The sequence below is a fragment of the Globicephala melas genome, chromosome X (genome assembly GCF_963455315.2).
Source record: "Globicephala melas chromosome X, mGloMel1.2, whole genome shotgun sequence".
NCBI lineage: Eukaryota > Metazoa > Chordata > Mammalia > Artiodactyla > Delphinidae > Globicephala > Globicephala melas.
The window spans coordinates 65,570,091-65,592,694 of NC_083335.1; the positions used below are offsets into that span (position 1 = coordinate 65,570,091).

The window sequence follows — 22,604 nt, forward strand, 5'->3', positions numbered from 1 at the left end:
ACTGATGAACATAGATGGAAAAATCCTCAGCAAAATACTAGGAACATAATCCAACAGCACATTAAAAGGATCATACACCATGATCAAGTGGGATATATCCCAGGAATGCAAGGATTCTTCAATATACGCAAATCAATCAATGTGATACATCATATTAATAAAGTGAAGAATAAAAACCATATGATCATGTCAATAGATGCAGAAAAAGCTTTTGACAAAATTCAGCACCCATTTATGATAAAAACCCTCCAGCAAGTAGGCATAGGGGGAACTTTTCTCAACTTAATAAAGGCCATATATGACAAACCCACAGGCAACATCGTCCACAATGGTGAAAAACTGAAACCATTTCCACTAAGATCAGGAACAAGACAAGGTTGCCCGACCTCACCACTATTATTGAACATTTTTTGGGAAGTTTTAGCCACAGAAATCAGAGAAGAAAATGAAATACAAGGAATCCAAATCGGAAAAGAAGAAGTAAAGCTGTCACTGTTTGCAGATCACAAGATACTATGCATAGAGAAGCCTAAAGATGCTACCAGAAAACTACTAGTCCTAATCAATGAGTTTGGTAAAGTATCAGGATACAAAATTAATGCATTCCTATACACTAATGATGAAAAATCTGAAAGAGAAATTAAGGAAGCACTGCCATTTATCATTGCAACAAAAAGGATGAAATACCTAGGAATAAACCTACCTAATGAGACAAAAGATCTGTACGCAGAAAATTATAAGACCCTGATGAAAGAAATTAAAGATGATACAAACAGTTGGAGAGATATACCATGTTCTTGGATTGGAAGAATCAACATTGTGAACATGACTGTACTCCCCAAAACAATCTATGTGTTCGAATGCAATCCCAGTCAAAATGCCACTGGCGTTTTTCACAGAACTAGAACAAAAAATTTCACAATTTTTATGGAAACACTAAAGACCCCGAATAGCCAAAACATTCTTGAAAAAGAACAAAAGAGCTGGAGGAATCAGGCTCCCAGACATCAGACTATACTACAAAGCTACAGTAATCAAGACAGTATGGTACTCGCATAGAAACAGAAATATAAATCAGTGGAACAGGATAGAAAGCCCAGAGATAAACCCACGCACATATGGTCACCTTATCTTTGATAAAGGAGGCAAGAATATGCAGTGGAGAAAAAGCCTCTTCAGTAAGTGGTGCTGGGAAAACTGGAGAGCTACATGTAAAAGAATGAAATTATAACACTCCCTAACACCGTACACAAAAATGAACTCAAAATGAATTAAAGACCTAGATGTGAGGCCAGACACTATAAAACTCTTAGAGGAAAGCATAGGCAGAACACTCTATGACATAAATCACAGCAAGATCCTTTTTCACCCACCTCCTAGAGAAATGGACATAAAAACAAAAATAAACAAATGGGACCTAATGAAACTTCAAAGCTTTTGCACAGCAAAGGAAACCATAAGTAAGACCAAAAGACAACCCTCAGAATGGGAGAAAATATTTGCAAATGAAGCAACTCACAAAGGATTAATCTCCAAAATTTACAAGTAGCTCATGCAGCTCAATATCAAAAAAACAAACAACCCAATCCAAAAATGGTCAGAAGACCTAAGTAGACATTGCACCATAGAAGATGCACAGATTGCCTACAAATATATGAAAGGATGCTCAACATCACTAATCATTAGCAAAATGTAAATGAAAACTACAATGAGGTATCACCTCACACCAGTCAGAATGGCCATCATGAAAAAATCTACAAACAATTAATGCTGGAGAGGATGTGGAGAAAAGGGAACCCTCTTGTGCTGTTGGTGGGAATGTAAATTGATACAGCCAGTATGGAGAGCAGTATGGAGTTTCATTAAAAAACTAAAAATAGAATTACCATATGACCCAGCAATCCCATTACTGGGCACATACCATGAGAAAACCATAATTGCAAAAGAGTCATGTACCACAATGTTTATTCTTGCTCTATTTACAATAGGCAGGACCTGGAAGCAACCCAAGTGTCCATCGACAGATGAATGAATAAAGAAGATGTGGCACATATATACAATGGCATATTACTCAGCCATGAGAAGAAATGAAATTGAATTATTTTTAGTGAGGTGAATGGTCCTAGAGTCTGCAACACAGTGAAGTAAGTTAGAAAGAGAAAGACAAATATCATATGCTAACACCCTTATATGGAATCTTAAAAAGAAAAAAATGGGTGTGAAGAACATAGGGACAGGATGGGAATAAATATGCAGACCTACTAGAGAATGGACTTGAGGGCACGGGGACAGGGAAGGCTAAGCTCGGAGAAAGTGAGAGAGTGGCATGGATATATATACACTACCAAATTTAAAATTAATAGGTAGTGGAAAGCAGCCACACAGCACAGGGAGAGGGGCTCGGTGCTCTGTGACCACCTAGAGGGGTGGGATAGGGTGGGTGGGAGGGAGGGAGATGCAAAAGGGAAGAGATATGGGGAGATATATATATATATATGCATAGCTGTTTTACTTCATTATAAAGAAGAAACTAACACCATTGTAAAGCAATTATACTCCAATAAAGATATTTTTAAAAAATTAAAATATAAAATCCATTTTGTCTGATATGACAGTTGCTACTCCAGCTTTCTTTTGATTTCCATTTACGTGGAATATCTTTTTCCATCCCCTCACTTTCAGTCTATGTGTCTGTATGTCTGAAGTGGTTCCCTTGTAGACAGCATATATACTGGTCTTGTTTTTGTATTTATTTAGTCAGTCTGTGTCTTTTGGTTGGTGCATCTAATCCATTTACATTTAAGGTAGTTATCGATATATATGTTCCTATTACCATTTTCTTAATTGTTTCGGGTTTGTTTTTGTAGGTCTTTTCCTTCTCTTGTGTTTCCTGCCTGGAGAAGTTCCTTTAGCATTTGTTTTAAAGCTGGTTTGGTGGTTCTGCATTCTCTTAGCTTTTGCTTCTGTGAATGTTGTAATTTCTCCTTCGAATCTGAATGTGATCCTTGCTGGGTAGAGTAATCTTGGTTGTAGGTTTTTCCCTTTCATGACTTTAAATATGTCCCGCCACTCCTTTCTGACTTGCAGAGTTTCTGCTGAAAGATCAGCTACTAACCTTATGGAGATTCCCTTGTGTGTTATTTGTTGTTTTTCCCTTGTTGCTTTTAATAGTTTTTCTTTGTATTTAATTTTTGATAGTGTGATTAATATGTGTCTTGGCATGTTTCTCCTTGGATTTATGCTGTGTGGGACTCTGTGCAATTCCTGGACTTGATTGACTACTTCCTTTCCCATATTTCGGAAGTTTTCAACTGTAATCTCTTCAAATATTTTCTCAGTCCCTATTTTTTTCTCTTCTTCTGGGATCCATATATTTCTAATGTTCGTGCATTCAATGTTGTCCCAGAGGTCTCTGAGACTGTCCTTAATTCTTTTCGTTCTTTTTTCTTTATTCTGCTCTGTGGTAGTTATTTCCACTATTTTATCTTCCAGGTTATTTATCTGTTCTTCTGCCTCAGTTATTCTGCTATTGATTCCTTCTGGAGAATTTTTTATTTCATTTATTGTGTTGTTCACCATTGTTTTTTGCTCTTTAGTTCTTCTAGGTACTTGTTAAACGTTTCTTGTATTTTCTCCATTCTATTTCCAAGTTTTTTGATTATCTTTACCATCATTACTCTGAATTATTTTTCAGATAGAGAGCCTATTTCCTATTCATTTGTTTGGCCTCTTGGGTTTTTACCTTGCTCCTTCATCTGCTGTGTATTTCTCTGTCTTCTCATTTCCTTAACTTACTGTGTTTGGCATCTCCTTTTTGCAGGCTGCAGGTTTGTAGTTCCCGTTGTTTTTGTTGTCTGCCCCCATTGGTTGGTTCAGTAGGTTGTGTAGGCTTCCTGGTGGAAGGAACTGTTGCCTGTGTTCTGGTGGATGAGGCTGTATCTTTCTGGTGGGAAGGACTGCATCCAGTGGTGTGTTTTGGGGGTCTTTAAACTTATTTTGATTTTAGGAAGCCTCTGTGCTAATGGATGGGGTTGTGTTCCTGTCTTGCTAGTTGATTGGCCTAGGGTGTCCAGCACTGTAGCTTGCTGCTCGTTGAATGGAGCTGGGTCTTAGAGTTGAGATGGAGATCTCTGTAAGAGCTTTTGCGGTTTGATAGTACGTGGAGCTGGGAGGTCTCTGGTGGACCAATGTCCTGAACTTGGCTCTCCCACCTCAGAGGGTCAGGCCTGACACCCAGCTGGAGCATGAAGACCATGTCAGCTACACAGCTCAGAAGAAAAGGGAGGGGAAAAAAAGAAACAAAAATAAACTTATTAAAATAAAAAATTTCATAAAGTATTAAAAATAAAGAAATAAAAAAGTAATAAAAAGAAAGAAGAGAGCAACTAAACCAAAAAACAAATCCACCAGTGATAACAAGTGCTAAAAACTATACTAAAAACAAAACAAAACAAGAAAAACGGACAGGCAGAACCCTAGAACAAATTGTAAAAGGCAAGCTGTCCAGACCAAATCACACAAAGAAGCATACACATACACAGCCATAAAAAGAGAAAAAGGAAATATATATATATATATATTTAAAAAAGGAAGACAGCAACCGAATCAATAAACTCTACCAATGATAGTAAGCTCTATAAACTAAACTAAGATAAAGATAAAACCAGATAGAAATTAGATGCAGAAAGCAAACCCCAGTCTACAGTTGCGCTCAACGTTCACCACCTCAGTTTTGGGATGATTCATTATTTAGGTATTCCACAGATGCAGTGTACATCAAGTTGATTGTGGAGATTTAATCTGCTACTCCTGAGGCTGCTGGTAGAAATTTCCCTGTCTCTTCTTTGTTCGCACAGCTCCTGGCACTCATCTTTGGATTTGACCCTTCCTGTGCATGTAGGTCGCCTGAGGGCATCTGTTCCCCGCCCAGACAGGATGGAGTTAAAGTAGTAGCATGATAGGGGGTTCTGGCTCACTCAGGCTGGGGCGAGGGAGGGGTACGCCATGAGTGGTGATTCTGCAGCGGCAGAGGCCAGCGTGTCATTGCAACAGCCTGAGGCGTGCCGTGTGTTCTCCTGGGTAAATTGTCCCTGGATCTCGGGACCCTGGCGGTGGTGGGCTGCATGAGCTCCTGGGAAGTGTGGATAGTGACCTGTGCTTGCACACAGGCTTCTTGGTGGCTGCAGCAGCAACCTTAGCATCTCATGCCCATCTCTGGGGTCTGTGCTGATAGCCAAGGCTCGTGCCCATCTCTGGAGCTTGTTTAGGCGGTGCTCTGAATCCCCTCTCCTCACGCACCCTGAAACAATGGTCTCTTGCCTCTTAGGCAGTTCCAGACTTTTTCCCGGACTCCCTCCCAGCTACCTGTGGCGCACTAGCCCCCTTCAGGCTGTGTTCACACAGCCAACCCCAGTCCTCTCCCTGGGATCTGACCTCCGAAGCCCGAGCCTCAGCTCCCAGCCCCCACCGCTCCGGTGGGTGAGCAGACAAGCCTCTCAGGCTGGTGAGTGCTGGTTGACACCGATCCTCTGTGCCGGAATCTCTCCGCTTTGCCCTCTGCATTCCAGTTGATGCGCTCTCCTCCGTGGCTCCAAAGCTTCCCTCCCCCTCCCACCCCCTGTCTCTGCCAGTGAAGGGGTTTCCTAGTGTGTGGAAACATTTCCTCCTTCATCTTTCCCTCCCAGAGGTGCAGGTCCCATCCCTATTCTTTTGTCTCTGTTTTTTCTTTTTCCCTACCCAGGTACGTGGGGAGTTTCTTGCCTTTTGGGAAGTCTGAGATCTTCTGCCTGCGTTTAGTACGTGTTGTGTAGGAGTTGTTCCACATGTAGATGTATTTTTGATGTATTTGTGGGGCGAAGGTGATCTCCACATCTCATTCCTCTGCTGTCTTCTCAATGCCCCATATTTTGTATTTTCAACATTTCCAGTTAGCATTTGTTTGTTAACTTCTTTTCTAAATGTAAAATATTTTAAAATAAGTATTTTCTGAAGTTCTACTTAAAGTTTAAGTAGAACTTTAAACTCATTAGTTTTAACTACCATCTCAGTACAAGAAAATTTTATATTAGTAATAGTTATAAAAATTATTAAAGTGATTTGAAATAGTATCTGTAACTCTGGGTCTGATTATGATGTTAAAGAAGATCTTAATTAATTGAGGGTACTGGTTAATGTTAATGAATGGAATCATTTTATTTCATCTTACTGTTACCTTCCAACTGTTGGATACTGAAAGAAAAGTAGGAGGTGGATGCTCATTTTAAATAATTTAGCTTTAGTGTGCCATGTCAGAATAAGTTGAAATATCAAATGAATGCTTGCAGTGAACTTTCTCAAAAATCTATAGTGATAAATTCTTTGTTTTCTGTGTTTTAAGTCCAATTTAAAAGCTTCTGAGAAACATATAAAAACATATTCGGTTTCATTAGTAATTAGGGAAATACTAATTTAAACAAAAAGCACATTGTACCCTTAAAAGTAGCAACAACTAAAACTTATTAATATCCAGCGTTGTTGAGGATATGGAGACCTGGCACCCTGGTACACTGTTGGTTGGTGTATATGCTGTTGGAGCGTTTTTGGAAGATAGTTGGGCAATTTCTATCAAAGGATAAACATATGCTTACCTTTTAACTCATCAGTGTGCTTCTAGGAATCCTTCTTACAGAAATGCATGGGTTTACATAAGTCACATATACAATGATATTTTATTTCAACATTGTTTATAGTAGCAAAAGTTTTAATATCCATCAGTAGAGGAATGGATAAGATAAATATGATATATTCTTAGTATCACACAACTGTTGAAAATAATGAGGTAGGTTTCTGTTACTGTCATGAACAATCTCCAGGTTGTGTTAAGTGAAAAAAGCAACTTACAAACGAATATGTATAGTATGGCCCCACTTCTGTTGGAAAAAAAAAGTGTTTGTTTAGGCACATAAATGCGTCAGAAAAAGTCTAGGATAATAACACAACAAATTGTTCATGGTGATTAGCTCTGGGAAAGGAAATGGAGCAGGCATGAGGGGGTGATAAAAGGAGTTACAATGTTTTACTTTTAATGCCTTTATGTCTTTACTATTCTTTGAATTGTTAAATATGAACATGCATGTCTATGTGTGTATGTATAAATCTGCTCCAGGATGCTGTCCTCTTCCATAATACCATTTACTACAACCTCTTATATGGAAACATCAATGCTTCACCAGAGGAAGTGTATGCAGTGGCAAAATTAGCTGGACTACATGATGCAATTCTTCGAATGCCACATGGATATGACACCCAAGTAGGGGAACGAGGACTCAAGCTTTCAGGTAATCAAAGATTTTAGACCTGGCCCCCACTTATATACTCCCTTCACACTTTAATTTGTCAGGGCCATTTACTAGAAAATGTAATGACAGAGTACAAACATAGTGCTCATCCAGTCTCTTTTGACAAATTCCCGTTTCCTGCCTGTCACTGTAAACAATTCAGCTTGCTAGAAGTAACTGTTCTCAAATCATGCAAGTCTCTTTCTTTCACTTGAAGCTGTAAACACTGTAAGTGCTTAATAGTAAGTTACTGATACATGTTGAGATCAGTGTTAACTTATTATCCGTAATCTTAATATTAAAAGCCAAGGTCATTATTCGCATGGGAAAGAAGTAAGAGTAGGGACAAGAAATTTGATAGTAAATAGTGTATCTCCTCATAATTTCCTAGATCATTATGGGATATTTTCAATACTTTAGACCTCCTTATACTTATACTTCCTTACAGCCAACTTCATTTTCATGTCTTTGTTGGTTCAGTGGCCAAGTAAATTTTAGGGCTTGCACATTTTAACTTAAGTGGTTAATTATGAGATGATTACTATGTTTAATAATGGATCATCCTAAAATGACTGAATTTTTTTGAGGATCCATAAAAATGTTTCTTTGCCCTAAATTATTTGAATTCTAAAAGTATAATGATATCTAATGCCTGAAAGTATTAATGTAACTCATAAACATACTGCATCCTTTACATTTACTCTTCATTCTAGTTTAGTTTGGGTAGGAAATGTATAGATTAGGGATGAGGGTAAGGAAAAAGAGAATGAAGAATACTCCACATGAATTTTAATGAATCCCTGTTCCTCTTCATTGTAAGCTGGCTTCAGTTATTCACAACATTGATTAGGTACAAGCTGTGTGCAAGCAGCTGTGCTAAATGATTTGGGAGTTAAAAAGATGAAGCATCAAGGGACCTACTCTCAAGGAATTTAGAGTCTATTAGAAAGTTTTGATCTAGGTTTAGAAAATACTAAGCAAAGATTATTTTCAAGTTTAGGTGGTTTGTAGTAGCTATTTAGTCATTACCTGATAGTATAAGATGCCTGCTTCATTCCAGTCCACCTTTATACTTTACCATTGCTCTTCATAGGACTTTGCAATTAACTAGCCCACACCCCAGATTATTTATCCGTTGGGCTAATTCTAGAGATACCCAATTTGTCACGTAATACAGACTAGCCCTCTCAAACATGACTTTGCTTCAGTTAGCTATGCTGCATCCCATTTTTCAATCACTTTGTTCCTCTCTGCATGCCTTTGGGGATAGGAATGTTTAACAAAATTTTATTCTTATCTAATACCCATTGCCTTACAACCAGGCCTCTCAAAATGAGCAATATATTATTTAGCACCTATGCAAATAATTTCGGTAGAGAACAAACAAATGTTTCTTTTCCAAATTCTATTGAATAGAATTGAAACTGGGTTGGTTTCCACTTGAAATTTGGGAAACATGTGTAAACTAGTTCTTCCTCTGAGTATCTAGTTCTTTTAGGAGCTTTCTGCTGCTGAGTTGCTAGGTGGGTAAGCAGATTGTTCTGGCATACTGCCTGTCTTGACAGGAGAATTTTGAACTTACAAAATGAGGAAGAGTGTGGATCGTATGAATATAAACGTATTCACTAATATTAGACATAAGGAGCCCCTCTTACAGGTTGAAGATAATAATTGAAGAACAGATAAAAGTGAAATAATACTTGTGTACCAGATAATCAACAGGTAGAGCTTGTTTTCTGAAGAGGTTACTGATGCTAAAAAGTACAGGTTTTTTCAGACATTGATAAATTAATGGATAATGAACAAGAAAAGGAGCCAAAAGGGACATATTGAGCAAAGCACCATCTTTTGTACTTCCAACCATAGTTTTATGTAAGATTGATGGCCTTAGACCTGCAGGAGTCCCAGTGGAGAAAGAAAGATTCTTTTCTTTTCTCTAGAATAAATTTAAGAGTAATTATGGGTTTGTACATTATGAAAGGAAGAGCATTGGACTGGGAATAGTCAGGGGTAATTAGTCGGTTCTAGCAGATTTTGCTAGAACTTGCCTGTGACTTTGAGCAAATTACTTAACCTTTCTGGGCTTCTGTTTCCTTTCTGTTTTAAAATTCTGCTATGCTAGAGTCCTATAGCAAATAACTAAGGTGAAATAAGAGGTCCTAGTTTGTAGCCTTAACTTTGAAGAGTGCTGTGAAAATAATAGCTTTCTGTCAAAAAAAAAAGTCTTTAAGAATACTGGCTGAATGGTACTTTTTTATGTTAAGAAATAAATTTAGATATTCATAGTTTCATGTCTTCAAGTTTTCAGGCTTCAGATATTGAATTTGGTTTTGGCTTTGTTGATTCTCTAATATTGAAATTTTTCTCTCTGAGGTTGCTCTTCATTGGGAATTAATATAAAGTACATATAAAGTAACATGTCATGAGCATATTTCTGGTGAGGGAGGTAATTCTGGAATCAAAGTTGTCACCTCCCCTCCTTGTTCTTTTCGCCTGCCATGAAGTCAGAATTCAGAATCACATTTATGTTCCAGGGAATATAGTTTGTCAAAGGATATTATATATGAACATAAACTCTTATAGCTGAGTAAAATGATCAGTAATCAGTAAAGATAAATGTTGAAGGTATTATTTGGTAGTTGTAATTAATGGAAATACTAGAAATATAAAATATGTATGTTATGCTCTCTTAAACTAAAAATTTTCTTTACTAGGAGGAGAAAAGCAAAGAGTAGCAATTGCAAGAGCCATTTTGAAGGACCCCCCAGTCATTCTCTATGATGAAGCTACTTCATCATTAGATTCAATTACTGAAGAGGTAAATGATCGTGAAAGCATAAAACTCTTTAATTCAAATTGCTTAACTTTTTTCCTTGGAAGTTTCAGTAAAATAGCTACATTCTTTCATATTTTGAATGAACTTCAATAGAAGGTTCTGTAGAGCCAAATACCTAGCCCTTTTCCCCAATGTAGGAAGTGTTGATAGTAAGAATGCCAGGTTGCATTATATTATCACACTGTTAAGTCCATTTGCAAATATATCTCTTTTTGAAACTGTGTGTGACACGTTATGCTCTTGTTGTATTACCTTTTCATCTTGCAAAGCTGTGGGAATCAACTAACCTGCTGACGAAGGAAGATTTTAGTCTTTCTGCTTTTTGCCACTTAACATTCATTAAAATAGGTCTTATAAATGATTGTGACACGGTACACACCAGAAAGCCTTTCACTTATCATGGAGCAACTCACTAAGATGCAAATTAGGCACACACAGCCTGCGGTTCTGGTATCAGTGTATATTCATTTCATAACAAGTATTGTGAAGCACCAAGATGTTGTGACACTGACATCATGGTACTACCCAGCAACTACATTAAACATCATAACATCTTTGTATTAAATACCAAACTCTTAACAGCAATCATAATTTCATGAATGAATCCCCTTAATCTAAAACTGAAGATAGACTGATGTAATTTGTCAGTTGCCTCCATTCACCTACGTTTTACTTGAATATATAGTAAAACCCTATTGTTGAAGGATAGGCCTAATTTCAGCTTTAGAGCATATATGACATATATTTGCATATGGAGTTAAGTTTCAGGGCACATTACTTGATCTGCCATATGTTTAAAACAGCTTAATTTCTAAGTCAGTTGTTTAGCATGAGGATTTGTTATATTTATTTAGAAAATTTTAATTTTATTTATTTTTCATGAAAAGGCATTTTATTTTAAATATAGCACTGTGTACATGTCAATCCCAAACTCCCAATCTATCCCTCCCCCCACCCTGCCCCCATGATAACCATAAGTTCATTCTCTAAGTCTGTGAGTCCATTTCTGTCTTGTAAACAAGTTCATTTGTATCATTTTTTTTATATTCCACATGTAAGCAATATCATATGATATTTTTCTTTTTCTGTCTGACTTAACTTCACTTAGTATGAAGTATAATCTCCAAGTCCATCCATGCTGCTGCAAATGGCATTATTTCAGTCTTTTTAATGGCTGAGTAATATTGCATTGGATATATATACCACATCTTTATCCATTCATCTGTTGATGGACACTTAGGTTGCTTTCATGTTTTGGCTATTGTAAACAGTACAGCAGTGAACAGTGGGGTGCATGTATCATTTCAAATTATGGTTTTCTCCAGATATATGCCCAAGAGTGGGATTGCTGAATCATAGGGTAGCTCTATTTTTAGTATTTTAAGGAACCTCCATACTGTTCTCCATAGTGGCCATACTGTTTTACATTCCCACCAACAGTGTAAGAGGGTTCCCTTTTCTCCACACCCTATCTAGCATTTATTGTTTGCAGATTTTTTGATGATGGCCATTCTGACTGGTATGAGGTGATATCTCATTGTAGTTTTGATTTGCACTTCTCTAATAATTAGCGATGTTGAGCATCTTTTCATGGGCCTCCTGGCCATCTGTATGTCTTTGGAGAAATGTCTCTTTAGGTCCTCTGCCCATTTTTTGATTAGGTTGTTTGTTTTTTCAATATTGAGCTGCATGAGCTGTTTGTAAAGTTTGGAGACTAATACTTTGTTTGCAAATATTTTCTCCCAGTCTGTGGTTTGTCTTTTCAGTTTGTTTATGGTTTCCTTTGCTGTGCAAAAGCTTTTGAGTTTTATTAGGTCCCACTTGTTTATTTTTGTTTTTATTTCCGTTACCCTGTGAGACAGATTGAAAAAGATATTGCTGTGATTTTTGTTAAAGAGTGTTCTGCCTATGTTTTCCTCTAAGCGTTTTATAGTATCCGGTCTTACATTTAGGTCTTTAATCCATTTTGAGTTTATTTTTGTGCATGGTATTAAAGAATATTCTAATTTCAGTTTTTTACATGTAGCTGTCCAGTTTTCCTAGCACTATTTATTGAAGAGACTGTCTTTCCTCCATTTTATAGTCTTGCCTCCTTTGTGGTAGATTAATTGGCCATAGGTGCATGGGTTTATTTCTGGGCTTTCTATCCTTTTGATCTATATTTCTGTTTTTGTGCCAGTACCATACTGTTTTGATGAGTGTAGCTTTGTAGTATAGTCTGAAGTCAGGGAGCCTTGATTCATCTAGCTCCATTTTTCTTTCTTAAGTTTGCTGTAGATATTTAGGGTCTTTTGTGGCACTGTACAAATTTTAAGATTTTTTTTGTTGTAGTTCTGTGAAAATGCCATTGATAATTAGATAGGCATTGCATCAAAGCTGTAGATTACCTTGGGTAGTATAGTCATTTTGACAATATTGATTCTTCCAATCCAAGAACATGGTAGATCGTTTTTTTAAAACATATTTATTTATTTGTTTAGGCTGCACCAGGACTTAGTTGCAGCAAGTGGGACCTTCATTACAGCATGTGGGATCTTTAGTTGTGGCATGCGGACTTCTTAGGTGCAGCATGCAGACTCTTAGTTATGGCATGCAGGATCTAGTTCCCGACCACGGATCGAGCCTAGGCCCCCTGCATTGGGAGCATGGAGTGTTACCCACTGGACCACCAGAGAAGTCCCAACATGGTAGATCTTTCCATCTGTGTCATCTTTGATTTCTTTCACTAGCATCTTATAGTTTTCAGAGTACAGGTCTTTTGCCTCCTTAGGTAGGTATATCCCTAGGTATCTTATTCTTGTTGATGTGATGGTAAATGGAATTGTTTCTTTAATTTCTCTTTCTGATCTTTCATTGTTGGTGTATAGAAATTCAACAGATTTCTGTGTATTAATTTTGTATCCTGCAACTTTACCAAATTCATTGATGAGCTCTAGTTGTTTTCTGGTAGCATCTTTAGGATTTTCTACATATAGTATCATGGCATCTGCAAACACTGACAGTTTTACTTCTTCTTTTCCAGTTTGGATTCCTTTTTCTTCTCTGATTGCTGTGGCTAGGACTTCCGAAACTATGTTGAATAAAAGAGGCGAGAGTGGACATCCTTATCTTGTTCCAGATCTTAAAGGAAATGCTTTCAGCTTTTTGCCATTGAGTACGATGTTAGCTGTAGTTTTGTCATATATGGCCTTTATTATGTTGAGGTAGGTTCCCTCTGCGCCCACTTTCTGGAGAGTTTTTACCATAAATGGGTGCTAAGTTTTGTCAAAAACTTTTTTCTGTGTCTATTGAGATGATCATTTGGTTTTTATTCTTCAATTTGTTGATGTGATGTATCACACTGATTGATTTGCAGATATTGAAAAATCCTTGCATCCCTGGGATAAATCCCACTTGATCATGGTGTATGATACTTTTAATGTATTGTTGGATTCGGTTTGATAGTATTTTGTTGAGGGTTTTTGCGTCTCTGTTCATTAGTGATATTGGCCTGTAATTTTCTTTTTTCGTGGTATGTCTGTCTGGTTTTTGTATAACGGTGATGGTGGCCTCATAGAATGCATTTGGGAGTGTTCCTTCCTCTGCTGTTTTTTGGAATAGTTTCAGAAGAATTGTTCTTAACTCTTCTAAATGTTTGATAGCATTTGCCTGTGAAGACATCAGGTCCTGGACTTCTGTTTGCTGGGAGTTTTTTAATCACATTTTCAATTTCAGTACTTGTGATTCGTCTGTTTATAGTTTCTATTTCTTCCTTGTTCAGTCTTGGGAGATTGTACCTTTCTAAGAATTGTCCATTTCTTCCAAGTTGTACATTTTATTGGCATATAATTGATTGTAGTAGTCTCTTATGGTCCTTTGGATTTCTGTGGTGTCCATTATAACTTCTCCTTTTTCATTTCTAATTTTATTGATTTCAGCCCTCTCCCTTTTTTTCATGATGAGCCTGGCTAAAGGTTTGTCAATTTTGTTTATCTTTTCAAAGAACCAGCTTTTAGTTTCATTGATCTTTTGTGTTGTTTCCTTCATTTCTATTTCATTTATTTTTGCTCTTATCTTTATGATTTCTTTTGCTAACTTTGGGTTTTGTTTGTTCTCCTTTCTCTAGTTGCTTTAGATGTACATTTAGTTGTTTATTTGTGATTTTTCTTGTTTCCTGAGGTAAGATTGTATTGTTATAAACTTCCTTCTTTGAACTGCTTTTACTGTGTCCCATAGGTTTGGGATCTTTGGGCTTTTGTTTTCATTTGTTTCTAGGTATTTTTTGATTTCCTCTTTGATTTCTTCAGTGATCCATTGGTTGTTTAGTAGCATATTTTTTAGCCTCCACATGTTTATATTTTTTACTTTTTTTTCTTGTAGTTGATTTCTAATCTCATAGCGAGTAGTCAGAAAAGACACTTGATATGATTTCAGTTTTCTTAAATTTACCGAGGCTCACTTTGTGGCCCAGCTTGTGATCAATCCTGGAAAATGTTCCATGTGCACATGAGAAAAACGTGTATTCTGCTGCTTTTGGATGGAATTCTCTATAAGTATCAATTAAGTCTATCTGGTCTAATGTGTCATTTAAGGCCTGTGTCTCCTTGTTGATTTTCTGTCTGGATGATCTGTCCACTGATGAAAATGGTGTGTTAAAGTCCCCCATTATTGTGTTACTATCGATTTCTCCCTTCATGGCTGTTAGTATTTGCCTTATATATTGAGGTTCTCCTATGTTGGATGCATATATATTTACAATTGTTATATCTTCTTCTTGGATTAATCCCTTGATCATTATGTAGTGTCCTTCCCTGTCTCTTGTAACAGTCTTCATTTTAAAGTCTACTTTGTCTGATGAGTATTGCTACTACAGCTTTCTTTTGATTTCCATTTGTATGGAATACGTTTTCCATCCCATCACTTTCAGTCTGTATGTGTCCCTAGATCTGAAATGGGTCTCTTATAGACAGCATATATAGGGGTCTTGTTTTTGTATCCATTCAGCCAGTCTGTCTTTTGGTTGGAGCACTTAATCCATTTATGTTTAAGGTAATTATCGTTATGTATGTTCTTATTACCCTTTTGTTAATTGTTTTGGATTTGTTTCTTTAGGTCTTTTTTCTCCCCTTCCTCTTTTGTTCTCTTGTTAATTGATGACTAACCTTAGTGTTGTATTTGGATTCCTTTTTCTTTTTTGTGTGTGTATCTATTGTAGATTTGTGGCTTGCAGTTACCATAAGATTTTGATATGGTAGTCTGTATATAAGCAAGGTTGTTTTAAGTTGCTGGTCTTTTAATTTCAAATGCATTTTCAATACCCTGCATTTGTTCTCTCCTCACTAATTGCTGATTTTGATATCATATTTGTGTACAGATGATTTCCTTGCTTTACTCTATGTTTGCCTTTACCAGTGAGCTTTTCCATTCATAATTTTCCTGTTTCTAGTTGTGGCCTTTTCTTTTCCACTTAGAGAACAATCTTTAGCATTTGTTTTAAGGCGGGTCTGGTAGTGCTGAATTCTCTTAGCCTTTACTTGTCTGTAAAGCTTTAGATTCTCCGTCGAATCTGAATGTGAGCCTTGCTGGGTAGACTATTCTTGTTTGTAGATTTTTCCCTTTCATTGCTTTAAATATATTGTACCACTCACTTCTGGCCTACAGAGTTTCTGTTGAGAAATCAGCTGATCACCTTATGGGATATGGGAGTTCCTGTGTATGTTTTTGTTGCTTTTCCCTTGTTGCTTTAATAATTTTTCTTTATCTTTAATTTTGTCAAGTTGAGTACTATTTTGTCTTGGTGTGTTCCTCCTTGGGTTTATCCTACCTGGGGGTCTCTGCACGTCCTGGGCTTGAGTGACTGTTTCCTTTCCCATGTTAGGGAAGTTTTCAGCTATTACCTCTTCAAATACTTTCTCAGGTCCTTTCTCTCTTCTCCTTCTGGGACCCCGATAATATGAATGTTGGTGCTTTTAATGTTCTCCCAGAGGTCTCTAAGACTGTCTTCATTTCTTTTCATTCTTTATTATTTTCCATGGCAGTGATTTCCAACAGTCTGTCTTCCAGGTCAGTTATCCATTCTTCTGCCTCAGTTATTATGCTATTGATTCCTTTCTGTATTTTTCATTTTCAGTTATTATATTGTTCATCTCTGTTTGTCTGTTCTTTAGTTCTTCTAGGTCTTTGTTAAACATTTCTTGCATTCTCAATCCTTGCCTCCATTCTTGTTCCAAGGTCTTGAATCATCTTCACAATCATTATTCTGAATTCTTTTTTTTTGCCTTTTTTTTTTAACATCTTTATTGGGGTATAATTGCTTTACAATGGTGTGTTAGTTTCTGCTTTATAACAAAGTGAATCAGTTATACATATACATATGTTCCCATATGTCTTCCCTCTTGCGTCTCCCTCCCTCCCACCCTCCCTATCCCACCCCTCCAAGCTGTCACAAAGCACCGAGCCAATATCCCTGTGCCATGCGGCTGCTTCCCACTAGCTATCTACCTTACTACGTTTGGTAGTGTGTATATGTCCATGACTCTCTCTCGCCCTGTCACAGCTCACCCTTCCCCCTCCCCATAACCTCAAGTCCGTTCTCTAGTAGGTCTGCATCTTTATCCCTGCCTTACACCTAGGTTCTTCATGACATTTTTTTCTTAAATTCCATATATATGTGTTAGCATACGGTATTTGTCTTTTTCTTTCTGACTTACTTCACTCTGTATGACGAACTCTAGGTCTATCCACCTCATTACAAATAGCTCAATTTCGTTTCTTTTTATGGCTGAGTAATATTCCATTGTATATATGTGCCACATCTTCTTTATCCATTGATCCGATGATGGGCACTTAGGTTGTTTCCATCTCCGGGCTATTGTAAATAGAGCTGCAATGCACATTTTGGTACATGACTCTTTTTGAATTTTGGTTTTCTCAGGGTATATGCCCAGTAGTGGGATTGCTGGGTCATATCGTAGTTCTATTTGTAGTTTTTTAAGGAACCTCCACACTGTTCTCCATAGTGGCTGAACCAATTCACATTCCCACCAGCAGTGCAAGAGTGTTCCCTTTTCTCCACACCCTCTCCAGCATTTATTGTTTCTAGATTCTTTGATGATGGCCATTCTGACTGGTGTGAGATGATATCTCATTGTAGTTTTGATTTGCATTTCTCTAATGATTAATGATGTTGAGCATTCTTTCATGTGTTTGTTGGCAATCTGTATATCTTCTTTGGAGAAATGTCTATTTAGGTCTTCTGCCCATTTTTGGATTGGGTTGTTTGTTTTTTTCTTACTGAGTTGCATGAGCTGCTTGTAAATTTTGGAGATTAATCCTTTGTCGGTTGCTTCATTTGCAAATATTTTCTCCCAGTCTGAGGGTTGTCTTTTGGTCGTGTTTATGGTTTCCTCTGCTGTGCAAAAGCTTTGAAGTTTCATTAGGTCCCATTTGTTTATTTTTGTTTTTATTTCCATTACTCTAGGAGGTGGGTCAGAAAGGATCTTACTGTGATTTATGTCATAGAGTGTTCTGCCTATGTTTTCCTCTAAGAGTTTGATAGTTTCTGGCCTTACATTTAGGTCTTTAATCCATTTTGAGCTTATTTTTGTGTATGGTGTTAGGGAGTGATCTAATCTCATACTTTTACATGTACCTGTCCAGTTTTCCCAGCACCACTTATTGAAGAGGCTGTCTTTTCTCCACTATATGTTCTTGACTCCTTCATCAAAGATAAGGTAACCATATGTGCATGGGTTTATCTCTGGGATTTCTATCCTGTTCCATTTATCTACATTTCAGTTTTTCTGCCAGTGCCATATTGTCTTGATTACGGTATCTTTGTAGTATAGTCTGAAGTCAGGGAGCCTGATTCCTCCAGCTCCTTTTTTCGTTCTCAAGATTGCTTTGGCAATTCGGGGTCTTTTGTGTTTCTATACAGATTGCGAAATTTTTTGTTTTAGTTCTGTGAAAAATGCCAGTGGTAGTTTGATAGGGATTGCACTGAATCTGTAGATTGCTTTGGGTAGTAGAGTCATTTTCACAATGTTGATTCTTCAAATCCAAGAACATGGTATATCTCTCCATCTATTTGTATCATCTTTAATTTCTTTCATCAATGTCTTATAATTTTCTGCATACAGGTCTTTTGTCTCCTTAGGTAGGTTTATTCCTAGATATTTTTTTGTTGTTGTTGCAGTGGTAAATGGGAGTGTTTTCTTGATTTCACTTTCAGATTTTTCATCATTAGTATATAGGAATGCCAGAGATTTCTGTGCATTAATTTTGTATCCTGCCACTTTACCAAATTCATTGATTAGCTCTAGTAGTTTTCTGGTAGCATCTTTAGGATTCTCTATGTATAGGATCATGTCATCTGCAAACAGTGACAGCTTTATTACTTCTTTTCCGATTTGGATTCCTTTTATTTCCTTTTCTTCTCTGATTGCTGTGGCTAAAACTTCCAAAACTATGTTGAATAAGAGTGGTGAGAGTGGGCAACCTTCTCTTGTTCCTGATCTTAGTGGAAATGCTTTCAGTTTTTCACCATTGAGGATGATGTTTGCTGTGGGCTTGTCATATATGGCCTTTATTATGTTGAGGAAAGTTCCCTCTATGCCTACTTTCTGCAGGGTTTTTATCATAAATGGGTGTTGAATTTTGTCAAAAGCTTTCTCTGCATCTTTTCAGATGATCATATGGTTTTTCTCCTTCAATTTGTTAATATGGTTTATCACATTGATAGATTTGCGTATATTGAAGAATCCTTGCATTCCTGGAATAAACCCCACTTGATCATGGTGTATTATCCTTTTAATGTGCTGTTGGATTCTGTTTGCTAGTATTTTGTTGAGAATTTTTGCATCTATGTTCATCAGTGATATTGGCCTATAGTTTTCTTTCTTTGTGACATCCTTGTCTGGTTTTGGTATCAGGGTGATGGTGGTCTCGTAGAAGGAATTTGGGGGTGTTCCTCCCTCTGCTATATTTTGGAAGAGTTTGAGAAGGATAGGTGTTAGCTCTTCTCTAAATGTTTGATAGAATTCGCCTGTGAAGCCATCTGGTCCTGGGCTTTTGTTTGTTGGAAGATTTTTAATCACAGTTTCAATTTCAGTGCTTGTGATTGGTCTGTTCATATTTTCTGTTTCTTCCTGATTCAGTCTTCGCAGGTTGTGAATTTCTAAGAATTTGTCCATTTCATCCAGATTGTCCATTTTATTGGCATAGAGTTGCTTGTAGTAATCTCTCATGATCTTTTTTATTTCTGCAGTGTCAGTTGTTACCTCTCCTTTTTCATTTCTAATTCTATTGATTTGAGTCTTCTCCCTTTTTTTCTTGATGAGTCTGGCTAGTGGTTTATCTATTTTGTTTATCTTCTCAAAGAACCAGCTTTTAGTTTTATTGATCTTTGCTATTGTTTCCTTCATTTCTTTTTCATTTATTTCTGATCTGATTTTTATGATTTCTTTCCTTCTGCTATCTTTGGGGCTTTTTTGTTCTTCTTTCTCTAATTGCTTGAGGTGCAAGGTTAGGTTGTTTATTCGAGATGTTTCCTGCTTCTTAAGGTGGGCTTGTATTGCTATAAACTTGCCCCTTAGAACTGCTTTTGCTGCATCCCATAGGTTTTGGGTCGTTGTGTCTCCATTGTCATTTGTTTCTAGGTATTTTTTTATTTCGTCTTTGATTTCTTCAGTGATCACTTCATTATTAAGTAGTGTATTGTTTAGCCTCCATGTGTTTGTATTTTTTACAGATCTTTTCCTGTAATTGATATCTAGTCTCATGGCGTTGTGGTCAGAAAAGATACTTGATACAATTTCAATTTTCTTAAATTTACCAAGGCTTGATTTGTGACCCAAGATATGATCTATCCTGGAGAATGTTCCATGAGCACTTGAGAGAAATGTGTATTCTGTTGTTTTTGGATGGAGTGTCCTATAAATATCAATTAAGTCCATCTTGTTTAATGTATCATTTAAAGCTTGTGTTTCCGTATTTATTTTCATTTTGCACGATCTGTCCATTGGTGAAAGTGGGGTGTTTAAGTCCCCTACTATGAATGTGTTACTGTCGATTTCCCCTTTTATGGCTGTTAGTATTTGCCTTATCTATTGAGGTGCTCCTATGTTGGGTGCATAAATATTTACAATCGTTATGTCTTCTTCTTGGATCGATCCCTTGATCAATATGTAGTGTCCTTCTTTGTCTCTTTTAATAGTCCTTATTTTAAAGTCTATTTTGTCTGATATGAGAATTGCTACTCCAGCTTTCTTTTGGTTTCCATTTGCATGGAATATCTTTTTCCATCCCCTTACTTTCAGTCTGTATGTGTCTCTAGGTCTGAAGTGGGTCTCTTGTAGACAGCATATATAAGGGTCTTGTTTGTGTATCCATTCAGCCAATCTGTGTCTTTTGGTGGGAGCATTTAGTCCATTTACATTTAAGGTAATTATCGATATGTACGTTCCTATTCCCATTTTCTAAATTGTTTTGGGTTCGTTATTGTAGGTCTTTTCCTTCTCTTGTGTTTCTTGCCTAGAGAAGATCCTTTAGCATTTGTTGTAAAGCTGGTTTGGTGGTGCTGAACTCTCTCAGCTCTTGCTTGTCTGTAAAGGTTTTAATTTCTCCATCAAATCTGAATGAGATCCTTGCTGGGTAGAGTAGTCTTGGCTGCATGTTTTTCTCCTTCATCACTTTCAGTATGTCCTGCCACTCCCTTCTGGCTTGTAGTGTTTCTGCTGAGAGATCAGCTGTTAACCTTATGGGGATTCCCTTATGTGTTATTTGTTGTTTTTCCCTTGCTGCTTTTAATATGCTTTCTTTGTATTTAATTTTTGACAGTTTGATTAATATGTGTCTTGGCGTATTTCTCCTTGTATTTATTCTGTATGGAACTCTCTGTGCTTCCTGGACTTGATTAACTATTTCCCATATTAGGGAAGTTTTCAACTATAATCTCTTCAAATATTTTCTCAGTCCCTTTCTTTTTCTCTTCTTCTTCTGGAACCCCTATAATTCGAATGTTGGTGCGTTTAATGTTCCCAGAGGTCTCTGAGACTGTCCTCAGTTCTTTTGATTGTTTTTTCTTTATTCTGCTCTGCAGTAGTTATTTCCACTATTTTATCTTCCAGGTCACTTATCCGTTCTTCTGCCTCAGTTATTCTGCTATTGATCCCATCTAGAGTACTTTTAATTTCATTTATTGTGTTGTTCATCGTTGCTTGTTTCATCTTTATTTCTTCTAGGTCCTTGTTAGCTGTTTCTTGCATTTTGTCCATTCTATTTCCAAGATTTCGGATCATCCTTACTATCATTATTCTGAATTCTTTTCCAGGTAGACTGCCTATTTCCTCTTCATTTGTTAGGTCTGGTGCATTTTTATCTTGCTCCTTTATCTGCTGTGTGTTTTTCTGTCTTCTCATTTTGCTTATCTTACTGTGTTTGGCGTCTCCTTTTTGCAGACTGCAGGTTCGTAGTTCCCGCTGTTTTTGATGTCTGTCTCCAGTGTCTAAGGTTGGTTCAGTGGGTTGTGTAGGCTTCCTGGTGGAGGGGACTAGTGCCTGTGTTGTGGTGGATGAGGCTGGATCTTGTCTCTCTAGTGGGCAGGTTCACGTCTGGTGGTGTGTTTTGGGGTTTCTGTGCCCTTATTATGATTTTAGGCAACCTCTCTGCTAATTGGTGGGATTGTGTTCCTGTTTTGCTAGTTGTTTGGCATAGGTTGTCCAGCACTGTGGCTTGCTGGTCGTTGAGTGAAGCTGGGTGCTGGTGTTAAGATGGAGGTCTCTGGGAGATTTTCGCCATTTGATATTATGTGGAGCTGGGAGGTCTCTTGTTGACCAGTGTCCTGAAGTTGGCTCTCCTACCTCAGAGGCAGAGCCCTGACTCCTGGCTGGAGCACCAAGAGCCTTTTATCCACACGGCTCAGAATAAAAGGGAGAAAAAGTAGAGAGAATTAGTAGAAGTATGAGGAAAGAAAGAAGGAAAGGAGGGAAGGAAGGAAGGAGGAAAGAAAGAAAGAAGCAAAGAAGGAAAGAAGGCAAGAAGGAAAGAAAGGAGGGAGGGAGGGAGCAAGGAAGGAAGGAAGGAGGGAAAGAAGGAAAAAAGACAGAAAGAAGATACAGTAAAAATAAAATAAAGTATAATAAAGTTACTGAATTAAAAAATTCTAATTTAGAAAAAAAAAAGGACGGATAGAACGTTAGGACAAGTGTTGGAAGCAAAGCTATACAGACAAAATCTTACACAGAATTATACACATACACCCTCACTAAAAGAGGTAAAGGGGGAAAAATCATAAATCTTGCTCTCAGAGACCACCTCCTCAATTTGGGATGATTCGTTGTCTAAAGGAGGGAAGGAAGGAAGGAAAGAAAGAAAGAAAGAAAGAATGAAGGTAAAGTATAATAACGTTATTAAAATTAATTATTAAGAAAAAAATTTTTTAAAAAACCATGGACGGATAGAACCCTAGGACAAAT

General features: G+C 37.2%; 1 protein-coding gene across 1 annotated transcript in view; it reads left to right on the forward strand.

Annotated features, from left to right (window-relative positions):
* The window catches only part of ABCB7 (ATP binding cassette subfamily B member 7), a 135,946-nt gene that overhangs the window by 101,327 nt on the left and 12,015 nt on the right, over positions 1 to 22,604 (forward strand). Inside the window, exons 13-14 of the mRNA XM_030847195.3 lie at positions 7,145 to 7,316; positions 10,031 to 10,134. Coding sequence (XP_030703055.1) covers positions 7,145 to 7,316; positions 10,031 to 10,134 — 276 coding nt within the window. The remainder of the gene's footprint in view (positions 1 to 7,144; positions 7,317 to 10,030; positions 10,135 to 22,604) is intronic.